The sequence below is a fragment of the Poromitra crassiceps genome (genome assembly GCF_964638095.1).
Source record: "Poromitra crassiceps genome assembly, chromosome: 1".
In the NCBI taxonomy this organism is placed as follows: domain Eukaryota; kingdom Metazoa; phylum Chordata; class Actinopteri; order Beryciformes; family Melamphaidae; genus Poromitra; species Poromitra crassiceps.
The window spans coordinates 6,851,243-6,866,260 of record NC_139623.1 but is presented as its reverse complement, the minus strand read 5'-3'; the positions used below and the strand labels follow the sequence as shown (position 1 = coordinate 6,866,260).

The 15,018-nt window shown below is 43.6% G+C and overlaps 2 protein-coding genes across 3 annotated transcripts; one reads left to right on the top strand and one right to left on the bottom strand.

Annotated features, from left to right (window-relative positions):
* The first annotated feature begins 751 nt into the window (after positions 1–751).
* hspb6 (heat shock protein, alpha-crystallin-related, b6) lies at positions 752–3,561 on the top strand. Its single transcript, XM_083633821.1, has 4 exons — positions 752–1,111; positions 1,237–1,399; positions 2,772–2,894; positions 3,002–3,561. The coding sequence occupies exons 2-4, from the start codon at positions 1,244–1,246 to the stop codon at positions 3,161–3,163; spliced, it is 441 nt and encodes a 146-aa protein (XP_083489947.1). The 5' UTR covers positions 752–1,111; positions 1,237–1,243; the 3' UTR covers positions 3,164–3,561.
* proser3 (proline and serine rich 3) lies at positions 3,501–14,903 on the bottom strand. 2 transcript variants are annotated; one of them, XM_083633802.1, is made up of 13 exons: positions 14,771–14,903; positions 14,210–14,318; positions 13,854–14,122; positions 13,383–13,534; positions 13,134–13,249; positions 12,091–12,176; positions 11,875–11,993; positions 11,467–11,690; positions 10,829–11,355; positions 10,462–10,681; positions 5,160–5,331; positions 3,955–4,036; positions 3,501–3,639 (listed from the first exon to the last, which is right to left on the bottom strand). In XM_083633802.1, the coding sequence occupies exons 1-13, from the start codon at positions 14,779–14,781 to the stop codon at positions 3,600–3,602; spliced, it is 2,127 nt and encodes a 708-aa protein (XP_083489928.1). In that variant the 5' UTR covers positions 14,782–14,903; the 3' UTR covers positions 3,501–3,599. The 2 variants fall into 2 exon arrangements, with proteins under 2 accessions (XP_083489928.1, XP_083489929.1); XM_083633803.1 differs by lacking the exon at positions 5,160–5,331.
* Positions 14,904–15,018: the final 115 nt, after the last annotated feature.

Here is a 15,018-nt window from a genome sequence, read left to right as displayed (position 1 = left end):
GAATTATAGTGATGATAAATTATTTTTGCTGGGGACCCCCTCAAGGACCCTTGGGGGTCTCCAGACCCCACTTTGAGAACCACTGCTTTACAGATCTGATTTATGACAGATTCCTGAACCATTTTTATATGAAGCCAAGAACACCTCATTTAGTTCAGTGCCATGGACCGCCACTTGAATTTGTCTCTTGGGCCCAAATCTCAGAATATTTTCATTGTATATATGATTTTGTCCAGAATTCCATGCCTATCTGTATTGTAGGTTGAGCTATAACAGTGTAACTCATCACAATATAGGCCTGGTGGTCCCTGAATGTTGAGAACCATGCACTGATTGTATGAGTAGTGAGGAGTCTTGATATGAGGTTCATCTGTGATATGACATCAGATCGGCAGGTGAAATTACTTGATCATCCATAACTTGAACAAATATTAATGAATTGTGTGAACAATGATTTCTATCTTGATGCTTTGGCAATTATTCCTACCAGTAAAGCACCTTGATTGAATTAAATAAGTATCACTAGGCCTACAAAGTTTTGTACCAGAGGAAAAAGTAATCGTTATCACACGTGCTCTCCCATGTGATTACAGCGTGCCCGCTGTCACTGTCTGTCTGGCATCGGCTCACAGAGGGTCAACATCGCTTCATCTTTTGAACTTATTTTTGGACAGAGCTTTAAGCCTATATTCTTAACAGGCCCGACTGGTGATCCATCTTGGAAGAAAATACACCAACAGGCAGTACCGCCCCCACAGCGAGGAATGAATTTGACCATATAACGTTATTGGTAAAACACTGAAGATTAAGCCTTCATTCTTCACGTTAATAGAGTTATACCGGTTATAGCCTACCCCTGCAACAGCTGCATCGCCGCCAAAACAATGCGCTCTGATGCCTGAATACACACGGGTACGCATAATTAGTCCAGAACATAGCCTACGAGAATCAAGGTGCCCCGCAGTGAATTCCCAACGTATTATGTAACTCCAGTATAAAACGTCCAGCAGCAGAGAGGCACTGGGAGTCAGACAGACGGGCGCACCGATCCTTTCCACTGACAGCCACAATAATACATAACTGGCGCACTTTGGCGAACATCTCCTACACGGTAATATATCTCATTTTAAAGGAGGATTGTCTTACCAAAGGAGCGTGTATCAGACTTGCTGTATCCTCAACTGCTCCTATTGTGTAGTCTATTGTATTGTCTTATCTTTACTTTCCCCTAATTAGATCTGAAATGGACTTCATTCTGCCAGCCACTCTTCCAGCCAGCGGTATCCCATGGGAGAAGGTTTTACCACCTCTTATTCCTCAGCTGAATGGGACATATGGACACTATAATTGGACCCCGAAATTACTCATTTCAGAGTCCGACCATACCGGTTCTGCAAAGGTAGGTTAACTGAAATAAAACAGCTGTTTCTAAACATGCAGTGATCTGATCTCAAGGCCTCTTAAAGTTATAGCCTACTTGATTGGGAAATTGTCATTGAGCTACAGTTGCTGCCGGCATCATTGTATTTATTTTGACTTTATTTTATTATGCAACAACATATCAGTAGCATACTTTTATTTCACAATTCACTTTTAAATAGCCAAGACCCTAGACTGAGAGTCCCTTACCTTGGATTGAAGTTGTATTAATTGAGTGTATAACCTCCAAGTGTGTGTGTATATGGCCCTATACAGTGTTGGGGGTAACTCATTACAAAAGTAATATATTACATGTAATATATTACTTTTAGCAGTAACTCAGTAATATCACTTATTACCAACAGGATTTCAGTTATATTATACCAGTTACTTTGTCAAGTAACAGAAGTTACAAATTTAGTTATTATTTTTTTAATCAAAGCACATATTTAAATAAAGATACAATAATTTCCTAATCAAATTGTGTTTTTATGCAAATAACCACTATACATGACAATAACAAAGGAAAAGGATAACATTTAGAATTTTGGACATTTTACAATGACTTCATGACAGTTTAAATTATTTTTCGGGATGGTTCCGGGGCAGAGATGTTATTCTGCTTTTTCGGATGGTTCCGGGGCAGAGATGTCATTCTGCTAGTGCAGTTATTTTGGTGAAAGTAATGCAAAAGTAGTGTAATACATAACGAGTTACTCTACAGTCTACACAGACAGTAATATTGTAAAGTAACATATTACTCCAACACTGTATATATACAGTATATATATGTGTGTACACACACACACACACACACACCCTTTCCAAAAAATTTGAATATCATGGAAAAGTTAGTTTTTTTCCATAATTCCTTTCAAAAAGTGAAACTGTCATAGATTATAGATTCATTACACACAAAGTGAAACATTTCTAGCCTTTGTTTCATTTTTCATAATTTTGGTCTACAGCTCCAGAAAACCCTCAAAACAGTATTTCAAGAAATTAGAATAGTGTGAAGAAAATCAGCAGTTACTTCTCAGTTATGACTGACTCCAGCCTCAGTCCACTCCCTCTGAATCTCCGTCAAATTCTTTGAATTGTCTTTGCTTGACAAACCGCTGAAGCCCAGGGTCATCCATGGTATTTCCATGATATTTTAATTTTTGGGAAAGGATCTGTATGTATGTATATATATATATATATATATATACACACACACACACACATATTGTACTACATACACATATATATACACACACACAGTATATATATATATATACTGTATGTATATATATATATACAGTACATATATACACATTTATATATAATGATAATTCCCCTCATGTTGGCAGGTGAATTGTGACCACAGCGGCTTTACAGTTCAGGTTGATGTTAAGCTCTTCAACCCGGAAGACCTAATGGTCAAGGTGACAGGAGACTTTGTGGAAGTGCAAGGAAAGCATGAAGAAAAAAAGGTTAGTATTCTGTTAGTAGCACTATGCTCTGCCCGCCTCACTCCATCAGAATGGCTTTAAACTGTGTGTTAAACATGCATTCCTCTCTGTTTCATGCTGTTTGTTAGACGGATGGTCCTGGGTTGGTAACGCGCCAATTTAACCGCCGCTACCGAATCCCAGAGGGAGTGGACACCCTGGCTTTGGAGTCAGCAGTGTCTCCAGATGGCATCCTCTTCATATCTGCACCTATGCTGCAAACCGAGACCTCCAGATCCGTTACACATTAACAGCAAACACCATCTTACCGGAACATACCAGCATAAATAGAAACACAAGGCTACTTTAGACTCCACCAATCACACCAACACTCACCATGTGCCAAAACACACATTTATTATGTTCCTGGCACTGTTCTTATTATTCCCTGCTCTCTGAGGTTTGTATATACTGTCACTCATTTGCTCATCAATCTTAACGTTTCAAGGACACAGCCATTGTAAATATTCTGTGTTCGCAATTCAAAGTGTTTCATTTTGTTCAAGATATGTAAAATGAACTGTAATGTGATTATGATTAACGATGCACACAGGCATATTTCCAAACATTTTAATGTGGGAATATTTCCTCTAACAAAAGGTACAAATGCACTGTTTATTTCCATATACAATTAAATTAAATACAAATCCTACTGCGTCAGTGTCTGTTGCCAAGTTTCAAGTTCTGTTACCCATCCTGGAATTCAGCCAACATAGAGTCCACTTCACTGAAAGACAGACATTTTAATTTTTAAGCTTTCAATGTTATATGTAGCTAAATAAACAACCTTAGAAGCTAAGTGGTATTATATATATATATATATATATATATATATATATATATATATATATATATATACATACATACATACACACACAAATCCTATTGTACTTAGCAAATGCAACAAACAAGTAACATTTGAAATTGGTTGGATAAGTTATATATACCACACACACACAAATCCTATTGTACTTAGCAAATGCAACAAACAAGTAACATTTGAAATTGGTTGGATAAGTTGCCAATTTAATTGGTAGGTTACCTAATTTGCTCCTTCACCCATTTTCTCTGTTTGCGAAGGACTTGTAGCAGAGGGTCATCTTCAAAATCCATTTCATCTGAATCTGAAGAAAAAAAAAGATATGACTATATGAATATATGACTAAGTTACCTGACAGTGGTCCACACTTTGAGGTACACAGTAGTATATGACTAAGTTACCTGACAGTGGTCCACACTTTGAGGTACACAGTAGTATATGACTAAGTTACCTGACAGTGGTCCACACTTTGAGGTACACAGTAGTATATGACTAAGTTACCTGACAGTGGTCCACACTTTGAGGTACACAGTAGTATCACTTTGAGGTACACAGTAGTATATGATTAAGTTACCTGACAGTGGTCCACACTTTGAGGTACACAGTAGTATATGACTAAGTTACCTGACAGTGGTCCACACTTTGAGGTACACAGTAGTATATGACTAAGTTACCCGACAGTGGTCCACACTTTGAGGTACACAGTAGTATCACTTTGAGGTACACAGTAGTATATGACTAAGTTACCTGACAGTGGTCCACACTTTGAGGTACACAGTAGTATATGACTAAGTTACCTGACAGTGGTCCACACTTTGAGGTACACAGTAGTATATGACTAAGTTACCTGACAGTGGTCCACACTTTGAGGTACACAGTAGTATATGACTAAGTTACCTGACAGTGGTCCACACTTTGAGGTACACAGTAGTATATGACTAAGTTACCTGACAGTGGTCCACACTTTGAGGTACACAGTAGTATATGACTAAGTTACCTGACAGTGGTCCACACTTTGAGGTACACAGTAGTATATGACTAAGTTACCTGACAGCGGTCCACACTTTGAGGTACACAGTAGTATATGACTAAGTTACCTGACAGTGGTCCACACTTTGAGGTACACAGTAGTATCACTTTGAGGTACACAGTAGTATATGACTAAGTTACCTGACAGTGGTCCACACTTTGAGGTACACAGTAGTATATGACTAAGTTACCTGACAGTGGTCCACAGAAAGCATGCATGCATCACAAATTTAACCGCTTCGCCATACCAACATCTTGCACAGGAAAAGGCTAAGTTCTAGAGGTTTGGACAAAAAGCGCTTGGGGATGTTTGGGACAAAGCTATCTACAGCCGAGAAAATATTCCCCACAATGAACTCCAAGGTAAAGGTCAGTGCTCTTTGCTGCAGTGCGCTCACCTTCAGCCTCTCGCAGCAGCTGTGAAATGACCTCCATAGGGTTCTGTGCATTGCCTGGAGGAACCGGAGACTGTGGAGGGGCAGGAGGGGTGTATGGAGGGGAATCTGAAGAGACAGGTGTCCTTTGTGCAGGGGATGAGTCCAAGGTAGGAAACAAAACCTCCGAAACGACCTGCCAAGGTCCAATGAGAACACACGTTGTTAATGCAAATTAAAGCTACCATAATGACATATCCTCATCACATGATGATGTATCACATCTAAATACAAAATGATGTCTGCCTAGTGGTGACTGAGCCATTCTGGTTCTATAGACTCTATGTCTACAGAAGAAGTCTATAGTATAGAGGCAACGTATCATGTAATCTTATAGTCAGAATATCTAAGTTTATTTGTATAGCCCTAATTCACAAGCATGTCTCAGAGGGCTTCACAGAAAAGAGGAAAGAGGAGAGAGCAGGAAAAGGGAGGAGGAGGAGCAAGGGAGGGAGAGCAGGGGGGTGTGGGGGAGGAGAGAGCAGGGAAAGGGAGGAGGTGGGGAGGGAATGGGAAATGTGGGGGAGGAGAGAGCAGGGAATGGGGAGGTGGGGAAGGAGCAGGGGAAGGGGGAAAGAGAAAGGGTGCCAGGGGAAGGGGGAAAGAGAAAGATAATTGGTGCCATGCTTTAGAATAGTGGGGGAGGAAAGATCAGGAAGGGGAGGAGGTGGGGAGGGAGCAGGGGGGGAGAGCAGGGGGAATATGAGTGAGGAGAGAGCAGGAAAAGGGAGGAGGTGGGGAGGGAATGGGAAATGTGGGGGAGGAGAGAGCAGGGAAGGGGAGGAGGTAGGGAAGGAGCAGGGGAAGTGGGAAAGAGGAGAGCAGGAAAAGGGAGGAGGGAGAGCAAGGGAGGGAGAGCGGGGGATGAGAGAGCAGGGAAAGGGAGGAGGTGGGGAGGGAATGGGAAATGTGTGGGAGGAGAGAGCAGGGAAGGGGAGGTGGGGAAGGAGCGGGGGAAGGGGGAAAGAGAAAGGGTGCCATGCTTTAGAATAGAATGGGTGCCATGCTTTATAATAGTGGGGGAGGAAAGATCAGGAAGCGGAGGAGGTGGGGAGGGAGAGCAGGGGGAATATGAGAGAGGAGAGAGCAGGAAAAGGGAGGAGGTGGGGAGGGAATGTGAAATGTGGGGGAGGTTATACTGAACAGATAGGATATACTGTGGGGGAGAGAACAGGGAAAGGATGAGATGCGATGCTTTAGAATATAATGGGTGCCATGCTTTTAGAATATAATGGGTGCCATGCTTTAGGGTAGAATGGGTGCCATGCATTAGAATAGTGGGGGAGGAGAGATCAGGAAGGGGAGGAGGTGGGGAGGGAGCAGGGGGAATATGAGAGAGGAGAGAGCAGGAAAAGGAAGGAAGTGGGGAGGGAATGGAGAATGTGGGGGAGGATATACTGAACAGATAGGATATACTGTGGGGGAGAGAACGGGGAAAGGATGCGATGCCATGCTTTAGAATAGAATGAGTGCCATGTTTTATAATAAAATTGGTGCCATGCTTTAGAATAGTTGGGGAGGAGAGATCAGGAAAGGGAGGAGGTGGGGAGGGACCGCAGGGGGAATGTGAGAGAGGAGAGAGCAGGAAAAGGGAGGAGGTGGGGAGGGAATGGGAAATGTGGGGAAGGATATACTGAACAGATAGGATATACTGTGGGGGAGGAGAGAACAGAGAAAGGAGGAGATGCGATGCTTTAGAATATAATGGGTGCCATGCTTTTAGAATATAATGGGTGCCATGCTTTAGGGTAGAATGGGTGCCATGCATTAGAATAGTGGGGGAGGAGAGATCAGGAAGGGGAGGAGGTGGGGAGGGAGCAGGGGGAATATGAGAGAGGAGAGAGCAGGAAAAGGAAGGAAGTGGGGAGGGAATGGAGAATGTGGGGGAGGATATACTGAACAGATAGGATATACTGTGGGGGAGGAGAGAACAGGGAAAGGAAATGCCATGCTTTAGAATAGAATGGGTGCCATGCTTTAGAATAGTGGGGGAGGAAAGAACGGGAAAGGGAGGAGGTGGGGAGGGAGCAGGGGGAATGTGAGAGAGGAGAGGGCAGGAAAAGGGGGGCGCAGTTCAGACAATCTGACTACCGTAAATTCCGGACTATAAGCCGCGGCTTTTTTCCCGTTTTTTGGCCTTTTTTGCCCCCTGCGGCTTATATAACGGTGCGGCTTATCTATGGATTTTTCCAGCAAACGGCCACTCGGGAACCTCCAAAATCTATGGATGTTGGTATGAGGCAGAACGAGAGCAAGACAGACATTATGAGAGCGAGACCCTGATTGGATGATGTTGCAAAAAATGTGCCTCGCGACCTGATTGGAGCACTGTGCCACTACTCTCTCTCAGCCACTACGGTAAAACACCCTCCCTCCTCCCTCGCTCCGGGGGGAAAAAGGCAGCGATTGAGCCTGAAAGACAGTCTGAATGAAATTGAATGTAACATTCCCAATTCTATGTATTACATTCTAAAAAACTAACAGCAACATTTTGGAAGGCTAAGCCACACAACTAGCTCGTTGTAATCTAACATCATGCTTCAAAAGATGGAGAACTGGCTGTGTTACGACGATGGCGGCGATTGAGCCTGAAAGCCATGTCTGAGACAGTAGCGAGACAGGAACAACAACAGCAGCAGCAGCAAAGGATCATGCACAAACCCGAGACGAAAGGGACTGTCCGTCAGGGCGCGGACGACTGTGTCAGCAACTCCCTCCCGACTACCAGGAGAAAATTACAAACTTCGGCGAATTCACACAAAGAAAGATCAAGGAATATTCCATCGGACCGGAGCAGATCATAAATATGGATGAAGTGCCTTTGACGTTCGACCTGCCTCTCACTAGGACTGTTAACAAGAAAGGTGAATCGTCCATCACGTTGAGAACCACAGGTCACGAGAGAACGAATTTCACTTGTGTTCTTGGCTGCACAGCAGCTCCCGCCGATGGTGATTTTTAAGCATCTCACAATGTGTGATTTTGTCTGGGGATTAGTGACCTGACTTTTGTTTTGTTGAAATGTTAATAAATGGGAGCTTCCCCAAACAGCCATCTCTTTCCCGACAATCCCCTCTGTGCACGAAGCCTTACATATGGTAATTAAACATCAAAACACCCGCGGCTTATAGACCGGTGCGGCTTATATAAGAAAAAAATAGTCACCTTTGAAGGTGCGGCTTATAGACCGGTGCGCCTTATAGTCCGGAATTTACGGTACTCTAGCCATTAACCGGAACTAACTAGAACACAGGGAATCTAGCTAATCTACAGCCTAGTCTGCCCTGTCCTATTTTGCTCTAGTCTGATTTTAGCCTGAACACTATAACAGGTCTACAGCATACAAGCAGGGCTATTCAACTGGCGGATGAGTTCTATTTTTTTTTTTACAATTAAACCTAATTTACTTATTACACCCGACTGGTTGTTTTTTAGATGTGATCTAGCTAAAGTGAGCTAAACAAGTCAGATCCACTATGAATGTTTTTCAGGAGATGCTGTGATGTAGCCACAAGAAAGGTGCAATATTAATGTTTTTCAGGAGATGGCACTGTGATGTAGCTAATCAAGAAAGATGCATTATAAATGGTTTTTCAGGAGATGTGTGCTACTGCTGTAGCTAGCTAGGTTCTAAACAAGAAATATGGTTAAAATGTTTACAGTAGTTTTCCTTTCTTGCCGCACTACAATGTTACAATGCTGTGAGACGTAGCTAAACACAAAAGATACAATATTAATAGTTTTTCATGAGATACTCAGTATTTAATACTGTGCTAGGTTCTAAACAAGAAAGAATGTTTACAGTTGCTTTCCTTTCCTGATGCACTATAAATGTTTACAATGCTGTGGTGTAGCTAAGAGAGGTCAGAATTGACCAAATTTATATTTCAAATGGCTGACGTGTTGTAGAATACTTAGATTTGTTTCAAATGTGTTTATTTTTGGGGCTTTAACGCAGCTTTTGTTGCACAGAAATTAAGCACTTTTAAATTTAAATTAAGCTACTTTTGCAATGTAGTGAAATGCAAGTTTTGAAAATTGTGGTGGCACGTTGTATCAAGTGTACATATAATGGTATTAATAGCTCGGGGAACGGTCCGGCCCCCGGCCCCTTAGGTTTCTGACAATGTGGCCCCCTGAACAATTTAGTTGAATAGCCCTGGCCTACAGTTAGGCTGTAGCTAGTCTCGACGCCAGACCCATGAGAGTTCTTACACCGATACACTACGTTCCTGCGTGAAGTGGTACAGACTAATTTATGTAGTATGCGGAGCGCAGCGATTCAACATAATATTTGAGTCTCTGGGGAGAGACTAGGCTGCAGCTAATCTATCGCATAGGTTAGAATAGCTTAGGTTAGGCCCTAACCTAAGCTATTCTAAGCTACCGGCATCCCTCGACCAGTGATGGAGAGCACTGATGCCCCCCACCCCGGCCCCCGCCCCCACACACATAAGGTGTGGGAGAGAATGCCAGGCCGGGACACAGCGTCTTTCTGCAATTCATTCTCTATGTAAGGACGCGCTAAACGTGCTCCTCTTTTAATGAACGCACCTGGCGTTTAGTGCTGGTGGCGTCTTTTGTTTTTGAAGGAGCGCTGTGGGCGTTTTAAAGCTGAAAAAAGTTGAACATTAGAGGGAAAGCGCTCTGCTCGTCTTTTCCACTCCTCCTACATTTTCTCCTCCCGAGGCATCCTCTACCTCACTGCTGCCAGAATTGGCAATAATCTGGCTTTCATGTTGACATCATCAAACAGACAAAACCAGCTCCGTGCGCTGTGTTTGGTGCAAAATGGAAGCGCTCTCAACATGATTTTCATAGCGTTCTGACTGAAAAAAAAAAACTCTTTTGGTATGAATGTCCCCTAAGTCACACCTACAAACAAAACCAGTCCTGGCTGGCACATGTGCGCTTTAAAATGTTCAACTTGTTAAAAGCATGTTCCACTGTCAGGCCTGGCAATACTTCATTCACAGTGGAGAGAGTGTGGTCAAGATGGCATCATTTGCACAATACCCAACATGAAACAATCCAGATGGTGCCCCAGTTTCGTAGACATGCCTCTGTCAAGGATTGGCTGACAAAGAGGAACTGGGACCACAGACTGATTCTGGTGTTTGTGTCTTGGATGGATGTGAATGCAGAGGTAGCCCGCCAATGTCCATGCAAAGCTTATGCATCAACCCACATAGAGAGTATGAAACTAATCAACTTGCAAACTGGTCCAGGCATTTCAGTTTTGCAGTTGGCACATGTTCTGACCCACCTGTCCTAAGGCACTGTGGATTGGAGAAGGTGGTGGTGCATGGTCGCCAGTACAGCTCTCACTGGAAAAGCCCTGACATCTCTCCTTTTGGCCTCCACTTCTGCTGGACGGCTGCTCTGTCCATGGTGTGACGTTTTTGGGACTTCTACTATGCCTGTGACGCAAAGAGCTCCTGTTTGTATAGCTGGGCCCATCAGCATGGTCATCACCTCGAATATGTCTGCAGAAAAATGCATATTAAGCATATATACTTAAAGTGTGTGTGTGTGTGTGTGTGTGTGTGTGTGTGTGTGTGTGTGTGTGTGTGTGTGTGTGTGTGTGTGTGTTGTGTGTGTGTGTGTGTGTGTGTGTGTGTTTCAATACATACCTCAATGATTTGTTCTGCTTACTCATGGACACCACTGTCCTCTTCTCATTCTTGTCTGACTCCTTTGTTTGTGCCTTCTCCTTGTTCCTCCTCTTGGCTCTCCTGTGGTGAAAAGGCCACTCTTCTTCTGTAGTTCCAGATGAAGCAGGTGGTGGAGATGACATATGTTTACTAATGGGCTCTTCAGTGGAGGTATCTGTTGAGTTTCCCAGGAGCTGTTGGTTTTTTTTAGGGGCAACTTTGGTCCCAGACCCTTCGGACCTTTTGGAACTCTGTTGAGCGCTGTGATGGGGTGACTGGGCGGGGCAGGGCAAGATGTCACAGAGGAGATGCATGTGGGCAGGCACATGAGCATCAGTCTGGGGTTTGGGGACAGAGGAGCCGGAGACAAGAAAGGGTGGGGAGGGAGCTGGGCCTGGTGCCGGGGGACATGGTCCATGGGCTTCTTTGGGTTCTGGTTGGGGAGTGATGATGAATGAGGGGGTCACTCTACATGAGGCCTCTGGAGGAACAATACTCTGTTGTTGCTGCAGATGATGCAAAGGGGAAAGGAAATTAAAAGTTGTTCAATAAATCTCAAATAACAAAATAGACACCTGTTCATACAGAATGTCAATGGTACAATGCACAACTTCTACCGTGTGAGCCTGTTCACTGGCTGAGGGCTGGTGGAGACAGGGTCTCTGCCAGCTGAAAGTGGATGGGTGAAGACTGGGGTATTGCTGGGGCCGGGGTCCATCCCTGGCCTGCTCCATCTTCCTCCTCACACGCCACTGGAACAGGATGTCATCTTCTGGGTGCATGTGGGGCACCGGGGAAGGAGTCACAGAGGATTTCTGGGAGGGGCCAGCTTGGACTGAAGCTGAGGCACATTGCACAATAACATTGCCACTGTGGTACAGTTTCAAATATTGCGTAACAATAAAAGAGGATGTATCAAAAAGTTGCGTAACATATCATAACCTTGAGCAAGTTTATGTTGGGAGAGCACGACAACAACAATCCATCTCATTCAACTGTATTCCACTCCACAACTCTTGCCTTACCAGTAGCTGATTCCATTAGAATGGGAATCAAAGGTCTTCGCACTGGCTCTTCTACACTGACTGGGGAGGAGAAATCGGAGCATCCCAGACCCTCTGAGCTGATGGGGATAGACTCATCGCTGACACAGAGCATTCACAGACATAAAGACAACAGGTTACATACAATTGAAGGACTTGAATAAATGCATCGTTAGTGTGACTCACTGGGCTTCCTACCTTTTCTGCAAAAGTCTGCTGGCCCTCTCCTGTAGCTGCAGTATCTCAGTGTCATCAAGGTCACCGTGGGACGTGTCAGACAGAACCTGACCATCACACAGAACAATGAATCAACTCTTTTGCTCCCTCAAATCATAATAAGCATACTATATAGAGCACCTTTTTCCTATTAAGGACCTCTAATTTAGTCCACATTAGGGCCACAGATCGCATCTGACGAGACTTTGTCGCATGTGAGAACATGTTTTATTGTTGGATACAGTGAAACTATGATCAAATCTGTCATTCTTCTACATCCTCTAATTGCAGTAACGTCTTATAAATGAAATAATGGTGAAGTTAAACAATTCATCCATTTCCTGGGGACCCCCTGGAAGCCCCTCAGGGACCCCTCGTGGTCCTTGTTGAGAAACACTGCTATAGCGGACTCACATTTCCGTGTGAATGAATCAAATCTAGAGCCTATCATCATATCTATGCAGTTTTGCAAATGCAAGTCTTTTTTTTATTGAAAACTAGCCACCGTGCATCACCTAGTCCTGACCTCGTATTTCTACGACAAACAGTTGTCTGTGGTTCTTTTATAATTGTTATGACATAAGCAGGACGAGAGGACGAATCAACATGGTTGCATAAACGATGGCTTCCCAAGCATTCATATAAACATGGAGGTTTACAAGATGGACATGTGGTGTGGTGGTGGAATGCAAATATTTAGAAGCGCACTTAAGTCTGAATAAGGTGTCTCTTCTTCATATTAATACTGTGCAGACAGACACTCTTGTTCCTGGAACTTCCTGGGCAGTCACACAGACTTGACCAAACAATCCATTTTAACAGCATATTTGTATCTAAAAAAACAAAAACGAGATGGAACATTAACATCTGTTGTTACCCTCTAGTCTAGTACTTTTGTTGTCAAATCTGAACTGTATTTTTCCCTGTATGCTACAAATACACCTATCATCTCTGTTCAGTGGAGAAAGACAACATACTGTATAGTAACAGGACACATTGTGGCTCATCCCAATTACTTGACTCACAAATGCACTGACACTAGGAGATCCTCTGTGTGGGGAGGAAGTGCTGCCACGCCGACACTGTCCAACTGGACTGAGGATGGCATTTGCATGGTCATCCTTCAGAGGCAGGATAACATCTGTTGAGAAGAAGGGAATCCAAGGAGAGACATGATCAAAGATGCATTGTCGCCTCCTTCCTAGGGTATGCTAGCTGATAACAGTTAATATCCCCTACACTGAAATAAGTTTCCAAACTGAGTGAGAACACACCTTGGTCTGTGGTTTGAGTAGGTGTTGAACAGGTGGGTAAAGATGAGGGTGACATCCACCAGAAAGGCAGCTGCTCCTCTCCTATGGCAGACGCCCTTTTCTGGCGCTCTTCTCGACTCTGCGGTCGACCATGGCGAAAGCGTTCTATGTACCTGGGAGAGCAATATGGAGTCATTCAAACAGTAAAATACATTGCTGACTAACCCATACAGCTTACAGTCACCTATCAGAACTAATCCTACAGTGTATCATGTGCAAGTTTTCAACTTTATGGGCGTGATTTAGACTGTGAGAGACCACCTAAAAAATAAAGTAATAAAATATATATAAACATAATATAAAAGGAACACATGTGTATACTACATTACATGCCACTGACATATTACATTGAATTAAAACTCTACTCAACATCAATTGCACATTGACTGAAGGTTTACGGTATGCTGTACTGCAATGAAAACTGAAGTGTACTTTGCCAGCACAGAATCCTGTTGAGCTTGGTCAAAAGAGACTGCTGGTGCAGACTGGCTGGGTGTCTCCATGCAAGGAGAAGCTGTGGTGTTGCCTGGAGAAGTTTCAAGGTCAGTGGAGGGCCAGGACTCGGGAAAGCTGGGTTGTCCATCCGTGGTGGGATGATGATGGCGGTGGTGGTTAGGTTTCCCAAGAAGGTGCCGGTCGCCTTGGCTCAGAGAGGGTAATGGCGGACTGACTCTCTGGTACGCAGGCACAGGACTCAAAGTCTGAAGAAAGCAATGTGTTTGAGAAAAACATGTTAGGAGATAGGAGAGCAAAATGTGGGTAATGGTGCTAAATGAAATGGGTCCTACTGTTTTTTTGTTTTTCTTTGACAGGCACTGGATGCGGGAAGGATGGTAGTGTGTCTTTCCCACTGCAGAAGCTGGTGGAAAGGGATTCTGCTTTGTGAACACAGCACCACTGTAAAAACAACATTATTATGACCAACAAAACAGTTTAAGCAGGCTAGCATTCAAAAGTTTCAGGTTGCTTATAATGACTGCATGAGGATTCTGCTCAGAAAGCCAAGGTGTTGCAGTGCTAGTGAAATGTTTTGTGGTGCAGGAGTCTACACCTTTCATGCCCCGCTGAGAAATCTGACCTATACGATTATCTGTCGTCTTAATGTGTCTCAGAACTTGATTATCATGCTGCTGTCTCAACCTGGTCTCAGTGCTATTAAGTACCAGTCCAGCATTTGGGCACATTGGTACAACTCTTTAATGTAATGCATTGGGGTATGTATACGTTATTATTTTATGTATTGCCTGTTTTTATACTGGTCCCTGTGTCTGTTAATAAAGTGATGATGATGATGATGATGATGAGTGTCTTCTGTTTAGGGTATCGTGTCAATGTCCTATAGTTCTTACCTGGACTTCATAACAGCTTCAGGATATCACAGAGGCAGGGCAAGACACATGTTGTAGTCTGGGTCGGCTTTTGCTTGGTCCTAAGAAGACTCTTTAACCCAAAGACTGAGCTGGATGGTAGATTTAGGTCGGTAGCCGGGGGGTTCAATCGCTTCCAAAGTTTTCCATAGGACATCAGCTTGAGATGTTGCAGGGGAGTTTGGAAGTTTGAAAACCCGTGTATCCTACAAGTCAAAAACACTTCCGGT

Coding starts and splice junctions, on each gene's coding strand:
- hspb6 (XM_083633821.1), top strand. CDS start 1,244: ATGGACTTCATTCTGCCAGCCACTCTTCCAGCCAGCGGTATCCCATGG. Junction 1,400..2,771: donor ACCATACCGGTTCTGCAAAG/GTAGGTTAACTG, acceptor TCATGTTGGCAG/GTGAATTGTGACCACAGCGG. Junction 2,895..3,001: donor GAAAGCATGAAGAAAAAAAG/GTTAGTATTCTG, acceptor GCTGTTTGTTAG/ACGGATGGTCCTGGGTTGGT.
- proser3 (XM_083633802.1), bottom strand. Junction 14,123..14,209: donor CAAAGAAAAACAAAAAAACA/GTAGGACCCATT, acceptor TGCTTTCTTCAG/ACTTTGAGTCCTGTGCCTGC. Junction 12,177..13,133: donor CTCCTAGTGTCAGTGCATTT/GTGAGTCAAGTA, acceptor TGTGATGGTCAG/GTTCTGTCTGACACGTCCCA.